This window comes from Dreissena polymorpha, chromosome 15, assembly GCF_020536995.1.
Source record: "Dreissena polymorpha isolate Duluth1 chromosome 15, UMN_Dpol_1.0, whole genome shotgun sequence".
In the NCBI taxonomy this organism is placed as follows: Eukaryota; Metazoa; Mollusca; class Bivalvia; order Myida; family Dreissenidae; genus Dreissena; species Dreissena polymorpha.
In genome coordinates, this window is record NC_068369.1 from 52,801,605 (window position 1) to 52,824,123 (window position 22,519).

The 22,519-nt window shown below is 33.2% G+C and overlaps 1 protein-coding gene across 3 annotated transcripts; it reads right to left on the reverse strand.

Annotated features, from left to right (window-relative positions):
- Window positions 1-11,755: 11,755 nt before the first annotated feature.
- LOC127859386 (uncharacterized) lies at window positions 11,756-20,695 on the reverse strand. Of its 3 annotated transcripts, none has more exons than XM_052396740.1 (4): window positions 20,449-20,695; window positions 19,375-19,512; window positions 16,136-16,255; window positions 11,756-12,783 (listed from the first exon to the last, which is right to left on the reverse strand). In XM_052396740.1, exons 1-4 carry the CDS (start codon window positions 20,684-20,686, stop codon window positions 12,671-12,673), a joined length of 609 nt encoding a protein of 202 aa, XP_052252700.1. In that variant the 5' UTR covers window positions 20,687-20,695; the 3' UTR covers window positions 11,756-12,670. The 3 variants fall into 3 exon arrangements, 2 of the variants coding, with proteins under 2 accessions (XP_052252700.1, XP_052252701.1); XR_008039345.1 differs by lacking the exon at window positions 11,756-12,783 and adding an exon at window positions 14,497-15,442; XM_052396741.1 differs by lacking the exon at window positions 11,756-12,783 and adding an exon at window positions 15,389-15,442 and having other exon boundaries at window positions 16,140-16,255.
- Between the last annotated feature and the right edge of the window lie 1,824 nt (window positions 20,696-22,519).

Below are 22,519 nucleotides of genomic sequence, written 5' to 3' on the forward strand. Positions count from 1 at the left end.
GCATGCTCGTCGAATTGATGAAAGACACACATTCGAATTACCATGAGATATTGAATGATTTTATGAAATCCGTTTAAGTGAAATCCGTTTTAGTGAAATAAATAAACACAAACGTGAAATGCGGGAACACATACTACAGACCTCAACGCAACTCGCTGAAATAAAAGATAGTTTATGTGGTTTAAATAATCAACACACTCTGTGTTGCAGTGACATGAAAAATAAGTTGAAAGATGCTACTTCAAATTCACAATCTGTTAAGACGAACATGAGCAACCTGAACGAGGAACTTCTAAAACGATGGCAATCCTTCTCAGAATCAATGAAAACCAAGATGTCTAATACTATAACGCAACAAAAGAAACTGAAATATCGCTAAATCAATTTATGGAAACTCCTACTTGATCGTATGATTTATCATATGATCGAACAACGTTTCCCGCGACGCAATCATCTGATGTAGAAATAAATTCGCCCGCTTTGCAAAATTCGCAAAACACGTCGGAACTGACTGGAAGCGGAAACGCACATACTAATGACTTCGTACATAAACCCATACTTGAACAAAATAGAACGTTATTAATCGGAGACTCAATTCATAAAGGTGTAAGTAAGCGTGGCCTTCAGAGCAATGTGGACGTACGTACACTTCCGTTTAAGAAATCGAGAGACATTTACAATCGTCTTTTGACTGGCGATATATTAAAATACACAAAAATAGTAATTTATGTCGGAGGTAATGATGCAGCTTCCGGAACATCACGCAGTGTGTATGAAACGCTTCGCTCAACATTTGAGGCTCTACGTCACCAGGGCACTGTATATTAATGCACTCTCTGTCCGCGAACGGGCACGGACATCGGGCCGGTAAATGAAGAAATAAAGATATTGTGTATGGAAAGTGGTGCTGTTTTCATTGACTGCTACCATTCGTTTATCTACGCTGATAAAACCACAATACGTCTGTTTTACTTCAAAGACGGTATACACCTGTGGCCAAAAGGCTCGAGTATACTGGTTTCGACAATCAACACGGTTACTCCAATTGTGAAGTCCAAACATACGTCCGCGAGAGAATTAACACACAGAGTCGCCGCTACACGTTACTCTCGGCCACCATGGACAGGAGCGACATATGGCATTAGAGACCGTTTCCAAAACAACGGTCAGCAGTTTTGTAATAGAAACTTTCAGCTACGTGGACGATAGTAACCGTGCAGACGTTGCGGTTTAGTAAACCACTCGACAGAAGATAAGTTGAAACTATATCATTTTCGGATTCGTCTTTGAAGTTTTTTAATCATATCTACAAAACCGTTTTCAACTATTTCGGGCAGATGGAGTAACATCAGACACCTTCATGATAAGTTCCGTTGTACCGCAAGGCTCCATTTTAGGACCTATGTTATTTTTACTTTACATGAATGATCTACCCTTAAAACTAACATCAGAATCTGACATGTATGCTGATGATGTAACAATCCACTGTAAAGGGAATACTATAACTATGATAAATTGCACACTTCAAGACGACTTACTAAGGTCACAAAATTGGTGTATGATAAATAAATGACAGTCAACCCAGATAAAACTACTTGCATGACTGAAGGATCACGCCAAAAACTTAAACATTCAGAAGATCGAAATTTGTTTGTAAATAACTCAAAAATAAAAAATGTTGCAATCCAAAAACTTCTAGGTATCCATATTGATAAACATTTAAATTGGAAGACCCATGTTGACATAACTTGTTCAAAACTTGTTTCGAAATTATCACTGTTCAGGCGTATACAATATTTTCTAACTCCTGAGATGAAAATTATGTTCTATAATGCGTATGTAACACCAATTATTGATTATGGATGTGTCACAGGGCAAAATGCAAATACTAGAGACATAAACATAATATCAAAACTGCAAAGAAGGTTTTAAAGAGTAATATTACGTAATGACTTAAATATAAATGATTTTGATTTATCACAAAAAATACAATGGCTTTCTTTTGAAAACAGATGAAAATATTTCACAGGTATAATTATTTACAAATCTCTTCATAATTTAACGCCCGTATATATTGACGACTTGATAAAACTGGTGAAAAACAATAATTACAATTTAATATCGATGTAAAACAATGCTTTGACGCATAAAACTGCTCACTCAAACCTTCAAAAAAAGTCGTTTAGTTACTCAGGTAGGGAAATATGGAACCACATACCGGTTAGTATTCGCCAATCTCTCACTCTCACCACTTTCAAACATAGGCTTAAGAAATATTTCCTCTTTGAGGCGCAACATGTGTCTCACGCGTTGTAACATTTTTCTGTTTTCCTCTTATTCAAAAGTCAAATACTCTTCCATAAGTGTCTTAATTATTACTGTACATTTAATTTCTGCAAACAAATATACATATTGCTTTTTCAAACAATGTATATAGCAAGGAGGTGCAGGCTATTCTTCATAACAGGTGTGTAATTCTTCATAACAGGTGTGTAATTTCATATCCTATTGTGAACAACACTGGTCATGAATATTGTTTTCTGTAATTATAATATTTGTGTATATCAGCCACTTCTGTCAATCGTAAACTATTTCAAGAATAATGTATTCCACGTTTTTAAACTCTGACTTTGTACAATAATGTACGCGGCTGTTTTTGTTAACATTTTGTTATTGTTATTGGTCGTGTTAATTGAGATATGGTAATTGTATAAGTGTGTGTGTGTGTGTGTGTGTGTGTGTGTGTGTGTGTGTGTGTGTGTGTGTGTGTGTGTGTGTGTGTGTGTGTGTGTGTGTGTGTGTGTGTGTGTGTGTGTGTGTGTGTGTGTGTGTGTGTGTGTGTGTGTGTGTGTGTGTGTGTGTGGTGTGTGTGTGTGTGTGTGTGTGTGTGTGTGTGTGTGTGTGTGTGTGTGTGTGTGTGTGTGTGTGTGTGTGTGTGTGTGTGTGTGTGTGTGTGTGTGTGTGTGTGTATTGGAAGAGAAATTAATAAGTCATATAATATACTTGCTTTTTATGACACTTCTATTTCACTGTTACAGTACTCTTATGTAATCAAAGTCTACATGTTTGCATTATAATGTAGAAATGCATTATACATACCATAGTTGTTTGAAGGCCTCATTGAAAATAAGATTGCCATTGTTAAACTGTTTGCATGACTTTGTATCGATGTGTTGTCTTAATGAGTTACCTTCGGAAAATAAAGAGATTGTTAATTTTATTATTATTATTATAATAATAATTATTATTATTATTAGTATTATTATTATTATTATATATTATATCGCCTTGGTTAACTTAAAACTTGAAATGCAGTTAAATATAAAGTTGTGAGGTTAAAATCGGAGAGAAAAATGTAACTAAACTCGTACAGTATATTGCATTTTGATTATATTTGTGTTCATGGTAGCTGTTGTGAATAGAATCATGGTCAAATTACCCTCTGATGGTCGTAGGTTCCACCCACATACATAGCTTCTTATTAGATAGCAGTCTCCTTATACAGCAGTTGTGTAATAAAAGGGTACGAATTTCTCTCCTTACAACCCGAAATTCGCAATACTTTAACCCTTTAATGCCTAGTGGACTCTCCCATCCTTTTAAATTGGATTAATATATTTCCAAAATTAGGTTTGTCGAGTTTATTTTTTTCTATATTTAGAATATTTCTTATAGAAATTCCTTCAAGCAAGCAGCATGATGCGGCGTCTCATCTGGGTCTACGCTGTTTGCCAAGGCCTTTTTTTCTAGACGCTTGGCATAAATAGGTTAATTTTCAAGAGCTTAGACAACATTTGTAATTTATGATTAATGCAATGCAAATCAACATAATTAAAGAACATACATAATTGATCAAGATAAAATGGTATCTGTATATTCAACCATTTTTTCGTTCACATACATTGTAATTTACACTAGAAGTGTATACCCCATTGACTGATAATGAATATAGATTCAGATATGAGTCGTGTTATAAGAAAACTGGGCATTATGCATGTGCGTAAAGTGTCGTCCCAGATTAGCCTGTGCAGTCCGCACAGGCTAATCAGGGACGACATTTTCCACTTTATGGTATTTTAAGTTTCTAGGAAGTCCCTCCTTACCGGAAATCAAGCATAGGCGGAAAGTGTCGTCCCTGATTAGCCTGTGCGGACACTTTAAGCACATGCATTAAGCCCAGTTTTCTCAGAACATGACTCATATGATTAAAGTTGATAAGCCGTATAAGATATCAACGCTATTGGATTTATTGGATATAATTGAATACCGAATAGTTTCGCGTCACGACAAAACCCACATTTATTAGTAAATATGTGGTGTGTTGTTTTGTGCTTTTTTCTACGTGTGATTTTTGCTCAACAATTCCTAAAATTTGCACGCAGTTATCACATACATTTTTCGAAAATTTAGTATTTGAAGAAATACAGGTATCGCCTTTACATTTTGACATGAATTAATGAACAATTTAGTCAATATATGCAAAAACATAATTTGCTGATTCTGGAATAAAGTAATTCAGATATTTATTTTTATATATCTTAAGGAAAAAAAACAATCGAAACGTTGGTTTTATTGTTCTTTAAATTTTGCCATAAGAAAGCGCCCCAAGATTAATGTAATGTGTAAAAAACAAAATATACAATATAATAATGTGAACATCCTCTTTATCTCATGCTTATACATTTATTCACCGGTAGAATCTTGATAACATTATGGATTCCAAAATGTCTATAACTATTCTATTTAAATATCTTATTCCTTTAATAATAAGCTAAAACAATCTATTCCAAAGCAGAGAAATTATACTTTGGCTCATTTTGCTCTTGCATAATTTGATTGTATTGTATTAATATGTAATATCATTTATGTATATTTTTAAATGAAGCTAAATATTTATCTTATGTTGATATTACATTTTTTGATTATTTTTGAAAAAATCAATGTAGAACAAAAGTTGATACAACAGAGGGGGAAATCACGTGATAGTCAAGATTGCAACGTCTGTGCCGAGGCAGGTATTTTTCGCCGTTGTAACCCTTAAGTATTTTTTCTTATTTTTTTTCCAGCCATATCAGTTTAAAGGTGATTAGTGTTTATTTCGTATTAAAATTCGCTTGATATCTCGACTTTCCTTCCCGCGAATTTTCTTCATAAAGCTGTAATTAGGTCATCCCGCTAGAAAATTTCGCAACAAGAGAAGTCGAGATGTAGTGCCTTTATTAATTCTTTAATAAACGCTAGTAACTTTCTTGCTGATATGGCTGAGCGTAATTTAAAAATTAAACAAATGTAATAAAGGTTATAATACGGCGAACTATTACAGTTTCGGCATGGACGTCGCCATCTTGACTATCACTAGATTACCTCCTCTTTACAAGCGCTTATTTGTGTTTTGCAAGTTGTGCGGTACCAACCAATGCCGTAGAAAATTCAAATACTGCATTTTTTGCCTACTCAATATACTTGTTCATTAAATCCGTGTCCGGTTTTACACTGTGGTTGCTCTACATTATTTATCTAGCTGTGGTACCGACGTATTAATCCACGGGTGTCTTTGAATAGCTAGGAAATGAGCTTCCCAGGTACATCCGCTAAAGTGTTACAAACAATGCATACATAGCTGAAACTACGAACGTGTATTCTATCAGCATTCATACAACGGGGAAATTTTTATTTGTAATGTCAAATACCGCCAGAAGTGTAATAATTAGTCCACGAGGGAAAGTTTACAATAATTAGACAATTCATCGCCAGATTCGCTTTTAGCGAAAGACGCGGCCAGGTTTTGACAGATTCAATCGATGACAAGCCAACCAATTTATTGTGCGAAGAAATGCTTTGCAAAGTCAACGGGTGGTAACGTATTCCGAAAAACTGGTCCCTTTTCCAACGGAAAGGTTCTGAAGGCAATTTCCCCCTAAGCGGTTAACAATTCCCCAACATTGCGAAGGTCTGCGTTTGACAGTCGTTTAATATCGAGTATAAAAGGATTACATTGTATATACGCAGTCACTAGAACGAATTTTACACCCTTTGGGAAAACAAGGAATAACGTTGTTTTTCAATTTTTGCAAGGTAAGTGTTGAGACCTTATGATGGCATCGGAACTGAGTTGTGATGACCACTGTTTTTTTTCATACACATTTCGTATTTAAAATATAAGATAATTTTAGGTTTATAATAAAATAAGTTAAACGTATACCTCTAAAATATATAATCGCGCTTTTACGATTTTTTTAGATGCATGAAACGATCTGGGATAAGTAACATATAACGCTTCTTTATCAAATCTGGTAAGAAAGACAGAATTTAGTTTATTTGTATTTCCTTCATTGCATCGTATCTCAGAAAGTATGTATTATGTTGCTCGTGAGAATTTTAAAACATTAAGTAATTAAATTGCAAATAAACCATTTTTTTAGTTCGTTTTAGTTGCTTTTTAAAATTAAACTAAGACTGATATCATGCTTACAAAGCTTTATTAACACGTGTTTGTTAGTAATTAATTCTGGACGCAGCTTGAAGTTAATAGCCCCGTTGAAAAGGTTCTAACCATCAATGCTTTGCATGGACCGTTCGGATGCGATATACCATGCTTTGATGAATTTATGTTTTTGTATTGTGTAATATACTATCCTGGATTGTAGAGGCGATTTCTTCGCTTACCTGAAATAAAACACTAGCGGGTGTAAAAAGAATTTATTGCCATACATTGTTTCACGAGATTCATTATGACTAAATATTAAATCATGTTTAGTCAAATATAATATAAAATAATATTCGAACGGTTTTTTATAAAGTGTTCAAAACATAATTGTATTTCTATTAACATTATTATAACAATTTAAATGAAACTTCTTGCTCATCTCGCACGTGATTGTGAGCAATTTCTAATAATAAAAATACATCATAAGTGTTATTGCATGCTGATGTAGCACATTCTATAACAAGGGTTTCATTCTCGTTTTGAAAGCTTGCAATTGTTGCTCTTCCACATTTGAATGAAAACAAATGAAAAATGAAAAAAAGAAATTGGTGCTGGTACTGTTAAAATGTACAAGCACGTTTGCTATGTAATGTTTATACCTTTTGTTGGGTAAGATGCTTTCTGGTAAGAACATTCTTAATGTCATCAACTTGAAATATAGAAGCATTTAGCTGCGTACAATTGAAATCTATATTTGAATTGTTTATTAATATAAACGGTACATAGTTAATTATTATGGACAAACATCTTACAATCATAAACACATTTGTATAATTCAATAAATATCAAATATGTTAAGCTTTATCGTATACTTAAAGATTGTTAAAACTCATACATGCTGTGTTGTTACCGTTTTCCTATACATTAACTTCATCAATTGATTGGCTGAGAATCTATAATACATAATAAATTGAACTTTATTAGCTTCATAATATGCATGAAAATTATAACGTTATATATTTAAATTGCTCTTGCTCGAATAATCTTAGCGACATTAACTATTGCTGTTTGGACCGCAATTACCGGGACGGGTACAGATTCATAAAATGATTATTTAAAGAAATTGACAATTTATTACAAGAATACCAATATGCATACTATATATACCAGAGAACAAACATGTTCTTATTTTAATAACAATCTAGTTTCAATATTATATAACTTTTATTATCTATGTCTAAACGCCCACAGCTCTTGGAAATGAAGTTTCACGGTCACGTTTTGAAGGCATGAATACATGTGCAATGTGTCGTTCAATTAAACGATATGAGTTCATTATATGTAATCATTTCCAATACATGACTGTTTGGGTCGTTTTTTTAATGATATCGATATTTAAAAATATGGCATGGTTCACCTGTATTTTATTTGTTAGTATTGTATTAATGTACTCAAAATACATTTTAATTAAATACTGCACCTTAATATATATTCAACATATTAATATGTTTACCGGTCCTTTATCAATAATTATGTTACTGAGATACGTTAATAAACTGTTATATAAATATTGGATCTATTTTTTTCGATTAATGACAAACCGTGTAAAATGAGCATTGTACTGCCTTTTTAAACTCTGTTATTAAACTAACGTCGCAAATCGGGCGTGGAAATTTCCTCTAAGTGTACATGTATATGCAAAAGGTTAACACAAATCCTAGATTTATTGATTTTTTTTTCAAACTTCATCCTTACATTTTGTTGGAAACATGGCACGTCTTATGCATTTATTTTGTTAGCCATTGTATCGTCTAATATTACAAAATTAAGCACTGTTTCAAAACAATATCATATTGTTTACATCATGAAAAGTAGCATGAAATTTTTATATCAATGTTTGAATTTGTATAATGGCCATTCAGAATATTGCACATCCCATATTTATGAAGAATGTAAATTCGCATGTGTAAAGACATATTCGCCAATCCTTTTGAAGCCCCATTACTGCACAAAATCAACGGAAATTTCGTTCAATAATTCGTAAAATAAAGTTAAACAATTAAAAACCAGTGTTCCTTATGGCAATTGCCGAAATTTCAACGCCAGATGTGGTCTGGTAAAAAAGATGTTGGTATATACAAAATGCTCGTTTTTATTATTGTTTTGCATATTTTAATTCCATTTTAATTTCCCGCTACGATATATATTCATACGACACATGAACACTAACATTGTATCATTTTAGTGTTCGTGTGTCGTATAAATAGATATATTCGCGGGATATTAAAATGGAATTAATTGTGTCACAAATAAAGAAAAACGAGTATTTTGTATCTACACAAATCTATGTTATCATACCACATCTAGCTTTGAATAGTATTTTATAGTGGCTATTGCTATAAGGAACACTGATTGTTGAGGTGTTAACGTTATTATACGAAATACTTTACGAAATGTTCGTTGACTTTGAGCGTTATTGAGGCTTTAATTGTGTGAGTCAACATTCACCAAATACAAAGCCATGGCTTTACAAAACTTTCCACGTCGATAGTTACTCTCTATCGCTATCTACAATCATCAAGAAGCGTTGATTTGTAGTTGCGCCAACTAATAATGCAAAGTTACAAAACTAAAATCATCAAATGCTACAATGCTGCATTCATACTACAGTTCAATTTTGAGTTCCTACACTTTCTACAAAATAACAATGCTGCTATTCTATTAAGTTACAATTACACAAGCTTATAATGCTACATGACTAAGTCATGTCTCTTTTCATATTTTTTCACAGCATGACAAGTCGTATACCAGCATTATTTTGCGCCATCTCGATCCTCGTGGCCGCCGTCAACAGCATGCCAGACGCTATGCTTGCGCCACCCGGACGCCCGTCAGAGTTCCGAACCCCCGACCAACTCCGCACCTATCTTAAAGCATTAAATGATTATTATGCAATAGTCGGCAGGCCTAGGTATTGTACGCTTTTGGTTTGTTCTTGTCATATGTTTGGTGTGTATTTGACAGTGTATTACATCATTTATCATTTGCTTTCAATAGAAGACAAGCTGATGTTTACAATATTTCTCTCCTGTTAATGTATCCGGCATTGTATTATTAATATATGTATAATTATGTTCGTTCACTCAATCCCTTTAAGATGTGTCAATCCCTTTAAGATGTGTAGCCCTCAAAGTTTTGCAACGACCATTCCAATCTTGGCGACCCGAGTTTTAGTCATTATTATATTATGTTTTGTCAAGGCCAAGTTCATTGTTGTTTATTATGTATTGCAATTGCTTAATATACTTAAGGAGATTATATCAGAGATTTGCACCGAATAATGTGTCTTTGATATAACTCTTGTATGTAACATTGTTAACATTCAACGCCCACTAAGTATGATGATGTTTATAGTCGTGTTAATGGAGACACAGGGTATTTGTACTAATGCTATGCGATTCAGCTTTTAGAACTGTAAAGAGCACGTTACTAAAAATGCACTTGATAATTGAACACAGTGAAACGAGAAAGTAATATTTGCTGATAATGTATATGGTAGTATTTATTTGTTTAAGAAGTTTATGCATAGAAGGTCTAACTATTCATGTATATATTTTTTCAGATTCGGAAGAAGTGTTAATAACAAACCTGATGCATTCGGACAACACTCACTAACTGAAGGTGTGTTTCTAATTATTCACCTAAGCTAGAGTAACAAAGCATGAAATACCTTAAGGTAGCTGTAGGCTTTCGATTAAACATTCGTGTTGCGCAATGGTAAAAAAGTTATTAGATCATACGTCGTCCTTATCGTTGTTATGATAATACTTCTAAAGAAAAAAATCAGTCAGTTCCCATTTAAAGCCTAATGAATAAAGATATATATATATATATAAAGAGTAACCGGTGAAACTCCACCATTGTCAGTAAATAAAAATTGTTTATATTCGTTGCCATAGCAACCAGAATTTTTTACGTAGGCACCAAATGAAATGACGTGCATAATCTCCATTTTGCCATCTATCCATATTTCAAGTTTCATGAAAAAATATTAAGAACTTTTAAACTTATCGCACGATCCAGAAAAGTGTGACGGACTGACTGACTGACAGACAGTCTGACAGACAGACGGAATGCAAACCATAAGTTCCCTCCGGTTTCACCGGTAGGGGACAACAACAATATCCATTAGGCGTGTTTGACGCAGTACGTTGCCTTATTCCAATAAGCGTGCGCGAAAGTTGGAATAATGTCCAATACATGGTTATGACAAAGACTCCATACCATATCAATTTCTATTGGATGCATCAAATATTAATATTTAAATGCGTGCTTCTGTTAAATATTAATAGTTGATGCCTCCAATAGAAATGACAAGAACATTTATTTATAAAGTCAATGCTGGCAGAATGGCAGAAGAGGTTGTCATTTGCAGAAATTGTATCAGTTCTCGGATATGAACCAATTATGGCGATGAATGAAAACAAAATTTATAAGCTGTCATCCTGCAGTGGATAAAAGTAAATACGTATCAAATGGAAAGTGTTGTATTATCATATCTATGAAACACAACATTTAAATCTTCGTATTGTTTTTATTTACGGGATTTTCGAAAGAAGTTTATTGCAAAATTACTAAAGCATCATATAAAAACAAAATGCACACGTACGAGCTTATTTGCAGTGTTGCAGTCAAGTTAAATCTAGTCACTGTTGCGTTATAACTATCATCTAATGTCGTTTGCTTCCAAAGTAATACACGTTAAGATAAATGTTTTACTTTTGTAATTCAATGTACATTTGGAATGTAATTAAGTTTATTTATTTGGCGTTAAAAAACACACAAGTAGATTATTATGATTATGGGCATGATTATGGTTATTATTATTATTATTGTTATTATTAACCCAATGTATGTTTATTATGCAATTATGATTTTGTATTATGCGATATATTTGTTCCCGGCAGAATAGATTTCGGCTACGGTCTCTGGGAGGAGAGCCGGGACACAGACGACTCATTTTCGGTTATCGAGGAGGAAGAGGAAAATATTCCATTTATCTTCTATAATTAACAACAGCAACAGAAGTCATTATTGAAGCGATACCAAGTCCGGCGATTTATTTTTAACGTATTAGCAACAGCAGGACAGAACGTTGGTCGCCAATGGTGCAATTAACAAACTTAAGATAAAGGCGATACAATTTGATTTTATATTAACCAGACTAGGTTTTAGACAATTTCTTTGGCAGTTATACCGCCTATTTTAAAAAGGACTTCTTAAACTATTTACTTTGCTTCATATTTTATACTGTTTTACTTTTAATTTATTTAAACCTACATCAGAAATGTGTTTTATTTGTATTTACTATATTGTGTTATGGGTAACCCTAACATTCTTTCATGTATTGTGGCATCGTGTACTTTCCATCCAAATAAACATACTTTTTGCGTTTCGAAGATATATATTTACAAAAATTGATATTCAATCCAATAGAAACATTCGATACATGAAATGAAAAATAGTTAATTTGAATATTAGATTGTTTTTGTTTTTTTTTGTTGACAAGTGTTACATGCACAGTCGAATAAATCGTTCAGAGCAACATAATGCGACAATAAAACAGAAACACGTTCAATTAACCCACACACTTAATATATATACAGTAAAATAAGTAGCTTCTCTGACGTTGAAAATATTGATGTTAGTATTGCACCTAAGTTATGGAAACATCAGTCTCTCAACGACTCTTATTATTCAATGCAGTTTCATATACAAAACGGTACATAGAACAAACACGTTACAGGAATCGAAAAAAAGGCAATGCATTTTTATATACAAAACGGTACATAAAAGAAACACGTTATTTTACAACAAAATCAATTACATAAAAGTATATTCAGTCAATTCAAATAAACGAAACAAAATCCGTTATAGATCATGTCTTGATAGAGTTCTAATGATTGAATTATGTTTATGTGAAAGGCAGTTTATGCAATACATTTTGGTGTAAGTTTTCAGAATACCTTATGGATAACACAAAGTGTGATTGTTAGGTATATAATAGTGCGTGACGCCATGCTTAGACCGATCAAATTATTAGTGGTTTCGAGGTTTATCCCGTGAAGCCCTGCTTAAACCGGTTGGTTGCGAAGTTGTTTTACGTAGTCGCTGTAGTTTGATTGGTAAAATTTGGAAAATATGAATCAATACAACAGCGGTCAAAATGGTTCATGTAATTGCTTAAACCGGTTGGTTGTGAATTGGTTCCCAAGTTACTTTATGCGGATTGGTTGGTTTAGGGAAACAACAACCAATCACAATAGCTGTCCCCAGACTCAACAACGTACCAAATCCTGAAATACGAAAAGAGGGTAGTTTTATAGGTTTCAGTTTTAGCAATACAAAGATCACGAACTTTTCTAGGCATATCTCTTTATACTACTTTATGACCTTTCTAAATAGTCAATCATATGCTTTGAACACGTCACGAAAAAAATCAGTCAGTTCCCATTTAAAGCCTAATGAATAATGATATATATAAAAAGAGTTACCGGTGAAACTCCACCATTGTCAGTAAATAAAAATTGTTTATATTCGTTGCCATAGCAACCAGAATTTTTTACGTAGGCACAAAATGAAATGACGTGCATAATCTCCATATTGCCATCTATCCATATTTCAAGTTTCATGAAAAAATATTAAGAACTTTTAAACTTATCGCACGATCCAGAAAAGTGTGACGGACTGACTGACTGACAGACAGACTGACAGACAGACAGACGGAGTGCAAACCATAAGTTCCCTCCGGTTTCACCGGTAGGGGACAACAACAATATCCATTAGGCGTGTTTGACGCAGTACGTTGCCTTATTCCAATAAGCGTGCGCGAAAGTTGGAACAATGTCCAATACATGGTTATGACAAAGCCTGCATACCATATCCATTTCTATTGGATGCATCAAATATTAATATTTAAAAGCGTGCTGCTGTTAAATATTTATAGTTGATGCCTCCAATAGAAATGACAAGAACATTTATTTATAAAGTCAATGCTGGCAGAATGGCAGAAGAGGTTGTCATTTGCAGAAATTGTATCAGTTCTCGGATATGAACCAATTATGGCGATGAATGAAAACAAAATTTATAAGCTGTCATCCTGCAGTGGATAAAAGTAAATACGAATCAAATGGAAAGTGTTGTATTATCATATCTATGAACACAACATTTAAATCTTCGTATTTTTTTTATTTACGGGATTTTCGAAAGAAGTTTATTGTAAAATTACTAAAGCATCATATAAAAACAAAATGCACACGTACGAGCTTATTTGCAGTGTTGCAGTCAAGTTAGATCTAGTCACTGTTGCGTTATAACTATCATCTAATGTCGTTTGCTTCCAAAGTAATACACGTTAAGATAAATGTTTTACTTTTGTAATTCAATGTACATTTGGAATGTATTTAATTTTATTTATTTGGCGTTAAAAAAAAAGCACACAAGTAGATTATTATGATTATGGTCATGATTATGGTTATTATTATTATTATTATTATTATTAACCCAATGTATGTTTATTATGCAATTATGATTTTGTATTATGCGATATATTTGTTCCCGGCAGAATAGATTTCGGCTACGGTCTCTGGGAGGAGAGCCGGGACACAGACGACTCATTTTCGGTTATCGAGGAGGAAGAGGAAAATATTCCATTTATCTTCTATAATTAACAACAGCAACAGAAGTCATTATTGAAGCGATACCAAGTCCGGCGATTTATTTAAAACGTATTAGCAACAGCAGGACAGAACGTTGGTCGCCAATGGTGCAATTAACAAACTTAAGATAAAGGCGATACTATTTGATTTTATATTAACCAGACTAGGTTTTAGACAATTTCTTTGGCAGTTATACCGTCTATTTTAAGAAGGTTTTCTTAAACTATTTACTTTGCTTAATATTTTATACTGTTTTACTTTTAATTTATTAAAACCTACATCAGAAAAGTGTTTTATTTGTATTTACTATATTGTGTTATGGGTATCCCTAATATTCTTTCATGTATTGTGGCATCGTGTACTTTCCATCAAAATAAACATACTTTTTGCGTTTCGAAGATATATATTTACAAAAATTGATATTCAATCCAATAGAAACATTCGATATATAAAATGAAAAATAGTTAATTTGAATATTAGATTGTTTTTGTTTCTCTTTCGTTGACAAGTGTTACATGCACAGTCGAATAAATCGTTCAGAGCAACATAATGCGACAATAAAACAGAAACACGTTCAATTAACCCACACACTTAATATATATGCAGTAAAATAAGTAGCTTCTCTGACGTTGAAAATATTGATGTTAGTATTGCACCTAAGTTATGGAAACATCAGTCTCTCAACGACTCTTATTATTCAATGCAGTTTCATATACAAAACGGTACATAGAACAAACACGTTACAGGAATCGAAAAAAAAGGCAATGCATTTTTATATACAAAACGGTACATAAAAGAAACACGTTATTTTACAACAAAATCAATTACATAAAAGTATATTCAGTCAATTCAAATAAACGAAACAAAATCCGTTATAGATCATGTCTTGATAGAGTTCTAATGATTGAATTATGTTTATGTGAAAGGCAGTTTATGCAATACATTTTGGTGTAAGTTTTCAGAATACCTAATGGATAACACAAAGTGTGATTGTTAGGTATATAATAGTGCGTGACGCCATGCTTAAACCGATCAAATTATTAGTGGTTTCGAGGTTTATCCCGTGAAGCCCTGCTTAAACCGGTTGGTTGCGAAGTTGTTTCACGATGTCGCTGTAGTTTCATTGGTAAACTTTGGAAAACATGCATAGTTACAACCGCGGTCAAAATTGTTCATGTAATTGCTTAAACCGGTTGGTTGTGAAGTGGTTCCCAAGTTACTTTATGCCGATTGGTTGGTTTATGGAAAAAACAACCAATCACAATAGCTGTCCCCAGACTCAACAACGTACCAAATCCTGAAATACGTAAAGAGGGTGGTTTTATAGGTTTCAGTTTTAGCAATACAAAGATCACGAACTTTTCTATGCATATCTCTTTATACTACTTTATGACCTTTCTAAATAGTCAATCATATGCTTTGAACACGTCACGTCATAATAGAATATAAAGAATATTAGGTTAGTGTTTATTTTAGATCAGATTTATCACGCTAAGCTTAGAAAACAAAGTTTTCGTGTCGAGCATGATAAACATGATCTATAATCTACACTAATCTATTATTCTATTTATCCCACTTTTTATTCAGTAGATCTGAAACTTTTTATATAAATAAAATTAGTTTAACTGGATAATTTCGCTGGATCTACGACGTCATTTTGTTGAAAAATGACGTCATTTCGTGCCATGGAGTATAGCAGAAATTTAATCAACCGAATTCGCTGTAAAAGTAGGATAAGAATACATCTTTGAATACGCTTTTGCCGATAATTTTAAGAAATTATTAGAGCAAAATAATACATAAATATGGCTGAAAAAAACGCAAAAATATGTCAATTCTATATTTTATTAAACCAAACCCATTGTGCGCAAACGCCGAGTAATTTTTTAAAGAAGTTGTTTGCCTATGTAATAAAAGGATATTTTTTAAAGAGGCATTTGATCATTCTGTTTATATTTGAATTAAATCTCGAATATTCTGATTGGCGTACCTACAAGAAGAAGCGACAATGGTCGCGTCTGTTTTACATTTCCTTGAGAGTGTTCGATTTCTTTTCCATTTGCAACTGTATTCCTTAACATAAGTCCGATGTGAATAAGACTGCAAAGACCTGCAAGAAAAATCAAAATGCTGCTAGCGTGGACTGTTGGTCGCCATAAAATATTTTCTAACATTTTGCAACATAAATATATTCGGCACTTAAAATGTAATACGACACCTCCCCCTTTTAAAATGTACAGTTTAATTACTTTGTATATTTATATCGGTCGGTAGAATACTCGATTTGGCGAAAACCATTCCGTTTCCTCACGATATTTAGAAAACAAATTGGCCAATGTTAATCCAAACTGGTATGATAATTACTTGTGCAGAAAGAAGCCATTCAATTTACAGGTCCAAAGGTTCAAAGTCAAGGTCACTATATATATTTTATTGGATGAAATTAAGCACGTGTGCTTTGTTAGTATTACGCATAAAGTAAATCGTGTTCCTTTTACATGTAGATTCGAATCATGTACAGGTTGATTCATCATTATGGATTTAATTCATTCTTTTTATCCATTCGTCCGTCGATCGATCGCCTCGTTTGATTACATGTGCGGAAAGAAAAAAGCCATTCGATGTCAATGTCGAAAGGTCAAAGGTCATGGTCATTATATCGTTTGGATTAAATTAAGCATGTGTGCTTTGTTATTATTACGCATAAAGTAAATCTTGTACTATTAACATGTAGATTCGTAATGTACATGTTGATTCATCATTATATATTTTATTTATACTTTTGATCCATTTTGGAAGTCGATTGATTGACTGGTTTGTTGGTTGGTTAATTGGTTGATTTTATGGTTGCGTGATTGTTTGGTTGGTAGCTTTGTTGGCTGATTGGTCGGTCGATCCATCAATCCGTCCGTTCGTCGCGTCCACTCATTCTATAATTTCTTCATTTATTTATTTATTCATTCATTCATTCATTCATTCATTCATCCATTCATTCATTCGTTCATTCATTCATTCGTTCATTCATTCATTCGTTCATTCATTCGTTCATTCATTCATTCATTCATTCATTCATTCGTTCATTCATTCATTCGTTTATTCATTCATTCATTCATTCGTTCATTCATTCATTCGTTCATTCATTCATTCATTCATTCATTCATTCATTCATTCATCCATTCATCCATTCATCCATATATTCATTCGTTCATTCATTCATTCATCCATGCATTCGTTCATTCATTCATTCATCCATTCATTCGTTCATTCATTCATTTATTCATTCGTTAATTCATTCATTTGTTCATTCATTCATTCATCCATTCATTCATTCATCCATTCATTAATTCGTTCATTCATTCATCCATTCATTCATTCATCCATTCATTCATTCGTTCATTCATTCATTCATTCGTTCATTCATTCATCCATTCATTCATTCGTTCATTCATTCATTCATCCATTCATTCATTCATCCATTTATTCATTCATTCATTCATTCATTCATCCATTCATTCATTCGTTCATTCATTCATTCGTTCATTCATTCATTCGTTCATTCATTCATTCATTCATACATCAATTCATTCATTCATCCATTCATTCATTCATCCATTCATCCATTAATTCATTCATCCATTCATTCATTCATTCAATCATTCGTTCATTCATTCATTCGTTCATTCATCCATTCATTAATTCGTTCATTCATTCATCCATTCATTCATTCATCCATTCATTCATTCGTTCATACATTCATTCGTTCATTCATCCATTCATTCATTCATTCTTTCATCAATTCATTCATTCGTTCATTCATTCATTCATTCATCCATTCGTTCATTCATTCATTCATTCATTCATTCATTCATTCATTCATCCATTCATTCATTCTTTCATCCATTCATTCGTTCATTCATTCATTAATACATTCATTTATTCATTCATTCATCCATTCATCCATTCATCCATTCATTCATTCATTTATTCATTCATTCATCCATTCATTCATTCATTCATTCATCCATTCATCCATTCATTCATTCATTCATTCATTCGTTCATCCATTATTTTATTCATTCATTCGTTCATTCATTCGTTCATTCATTCATTCATTCATTCATTCATCCATTCATTCGTTCATTCATTCATTTATCCATTCATCCATTCATCCATTCATCCATTCATCCATTCATCCATTCATCCATTCATCCATTCATTCATTCATTCATTCATTCGTTCATTCATTCGTTCATTCATTCATTCATTCATTCATTCATTCATTCATTCATCCATTCATTCATTCATTCATCCATTCATTCGTTCATTCATTCATTCATTCATCCATTAATTCATTCGTTCATCCATTCATTCATTCATTCGTTCATTCATTCATTCATTCATCCATTCATCCATTCGTTCATTCATTCATTCATTCATTCATTCATTCGTTCATTCATTCATTCATTCATTCATTCGTTCATTCATACATCCATTCATTCATTCATTCATTCGTTCGTCCATTCATTCGCTTATTCATTCATTCATTCGTTCATTCATTCATTCATCCATTCATCCATTCATTCGTCCATTCATCCATTCATTCATTCGTTCATCCATTCATTCGTTCATTCATTCATTCATTCATTCATTCATTCATCCATTCGTTCATTCATTCATTCGTTCATTCATTCGTTCATTCATTCATTCATTCATTCATTCATTCATCCATTCATTCATTCGTTCATTCATTCATTCGTTCATTCATTCATTCGTTCATTTATTCATTCATTCATTCATTCATTCATCCATTCATTCATTTGTTCATTCATTCATTCATTCGTTCATTCATTCATTCATTCTTTCTTTCGTTCATTCATTCATTCGTTCATTCATTCGTTCATGCATTCATTCATTCGTTCATTCATTCGTTCATTCGTTCATTAATTCATTCGTTCATTCATTCGCTCATTCATTCATTCGTTCATTCATTCATTCATTCATTCATTCATTCATCCATTCATTTATTCGTTCATTCGTTCATTCATTCATTCGTTCATTCATTTATTCATTCATTCATTCGTTCATTCATTCATTCATTCGTTCATCCATTCATTCATTCGTTCATTCATTCATTCGTTCATTTATTCATTCGTTCATTCATTCATTCATTCATTCATTCATTTACAATTGAATTGTGTTGAGTTGTTCAAATCTGCATTATTTACTCACATGCCAATGTCCAAAGAGCAGCGCAATATGGAATGAGCCACTTTTTGTTCTCGCATAGATGTCTGCACAGTACAAAAGGCCCACATATCCCACAAAGGATGCTTGTAAGTAGAAGGCAACGAGCAAGAGTCCAATTTTCTGTAAATGTAGAAAGCGAAAAGGCCTTATACTTTAAATACTGCAACTTATGACTTCATTGCTAATTTTTTGTACTTCTGTTAGGTATTTTTAACGAATTCTAAACGGTACGTGTGACTCAGATAAAAAAATATCCGATTGTCTAAAAGAAAGGTCAAACGTCTTGAAGATGTCGAATTACCAGATAAATGCACTTAAGTACCTAGACGTACGCATGCTAATTAATATGCTGTCAAGTTTTATCAACCTAGAAGCAATATTATAGATGATTGTGACACATGTCAAAACAAATATAAAAATGTCATTTTTTGCTACAAATGGGCCAAACATGGTTCATCACCGGTGTCGTAAGAAACAAATACACAAACCTATCCTGATACAAAAAAAAACGGCTGGAACATGCACAAAAAGATTCGTGTGCACATTCAAATGCTGGTGTACATACAGTTTCATCACGTCTTACACATTTCAAAGGAGGGACCGACGGTTGACGAATGAATAGGACGGACAGATTCACAGGCAATCACAAATGTATAACTTATATAACTCAATCCCAACTAAAAGTGCAGATATAATACAAAAAACAATCAAAAACAAGTAGAAAAAAAAGATACACTATTTATTATGGAGTTAAAGCTTTGTCTTTCAGGAACCGAAAAATGACATTAGTTGACCGATATTTGCTTTATCTGGAAACAAAGTGCATGTTTCAAAACAAAGAGCATGGCGGACACTAGTTTAACTTATTGACCACAAGCTGCAGTAGTGAAGCGAATAATTCTGGCCACCTTTTTCTATACCCTGCATAAGAAAACGGTTAAAAATTAATCTATACATCCGTCATCAAGCATCCCTCCATCCATCCCTCCCTCCATCTATCCATCCATCCACTATATTTTAAGTTATAATAATTTTAAAAATAATCTATTCACTTACTAAGACTAACTCCGTTTGGGAAACCCGGCACTTGATCTTCACGAAATGAAGTGCAATTTTCTCCCGCAACTGTCGATATAACACATATTTCAATTTCAAACAGTCTTGCCACTAGTTCGACAGTCCCATTTTCTAAATGGTTGGAGATGATCACCCATCTTTCGGTGGCCAAGGCTGCGATAAATAGGGCAACGGGTATGCATCCCAACAAAAATATTCCGCAAACCTTTAATCCCATAATGTAACACTTTTTTTTCCAAAGTAGTATAATGTCAATGATTTTATTCTCCGATGCGAAACGCCCGAAGCGAGAGCACAGTCGATACTAATTGTGCAGAATTACAATGAGCGGAACTAAATTTTCAGCTTCACATTAATTCATACTGAAATGGCCAGGTTTAGAAACTTCTGTGGTTACAGGAAACCGGTTGGTTCTTGATTTCTGGTGATAAAAGAGATGTTTTAACTTTCCATATTAAAACGCGCCCCCCCCCCCCCCCCCTGTTGAAAGCGTGACTTTGTATGAATTGCCCAAAATGGTACTTTATTTCGATAATAATCTTTACAAAAATCTTCAACTCAAGCAAGTATATTTGTAAGCATATAAATTTTATTTTTGGGGGGCCATACACCGCCTGAAATATATAAGGCGGGCTCGGAGAAAACCGGGCTAAATGTGCATAAAGTGTCGTTCATGTTTAGTCTCCATCAGGGACGACACTTTTCTCATATACTGGATTTTCGTTTTGAAAAACTTCCCATAAAATCGGAATCGATAATTTGTCCTTCGCGAATTTCCACCATGCGAAACTTATATGAATAATTGATGCTCTGAGCAGAGTTCGAGCTTACCGGAAATTTGAGCCAATCGAGTCCTAGCCATCGGGTTTCGACTTTAGTTTGTTCGATTTGTAGTCTGGCTTGTTATGTACGAGCTAAGTGTTATAAGGATACTGCTTAAATTTGGACAGAACTTGAACATCAAAGATTTTCGTTGTGTTTGATGTTACTGTTGATTAGTGTAAATAGCAGGGAATAATAATAAGATGGCAAACATTTCGTTAACGTCAGCAAGAGACGTACACATATAAACAAACTAAGCATAAGCAGCTGACCCCAAATTTCTTCATCAGAAATGGAATAGCTACAATATTAAGCGGTCATAATTGCTTTAAATATCAGAGACTGAATGGTCAAAATGCCATTTGATTGTACTGTTTTATAAATTAGAAATTGAATGATTGAAACGTATACATGCAGGTCCGTAGCCAGGGTTTTGAAAAGGGGGTTGCGAACTTTCCCATCAACGATTATATTGAGCAACGAAGTGGCGAAGGGGGTATGTGCAGGAAGGGATGTCCCCCTCCTGCAATTTGAGGGTTTTGGGGTTTTCCCCCTAGAAAATTTTGAAAATGAAACATAAACTCCTGTATTCTGGTGACGTTGTATCTGTATTATCTTAAACTGAAGTCATAGAGCATTTTTATATGAAATTTAACTTTCATTAACCATACTCAGTGACTGATCAACATGAATATGATATAACATACATGTATTCCCCACTACCGTTTTTCAATAACCACGTTTTCGATCAGTAACGGAAATACATCATTTTATGGTGTTTAACCCGCCACTAGTATGCGCGCACATACTTTGTTTACATATGAAACAACACATTTATAGAATGTAAAATCAACAAAAAGAACGGTATAAAGTATAATTATTTATTGGAATCTTGATAAAATTGGTGTGCTTTACCATTCCAAACTTCTACCATTCATAAATCGAGCTAATTAAATTAAAATATTTGACTTTTTCAAAATAATTGTTTGTCCGCTACCATGGATAGTACCAGAGGTCTAGCATTGCTCTAAACGTTCTCATATTGTATTGTACAACAGACACTGATTAACAAAACTGGGTCTTCGCTAAGCTGCATCAATACTAAACAGAAATCAAAATATTATAACCGGTTACCTTTATTTTGTTAAACTAGTAGTTAACAAATTAATTCTGTTTTATAAACGAATTTGAGAAACATATAACAATTAAGGCTTTATAAACCCCTATA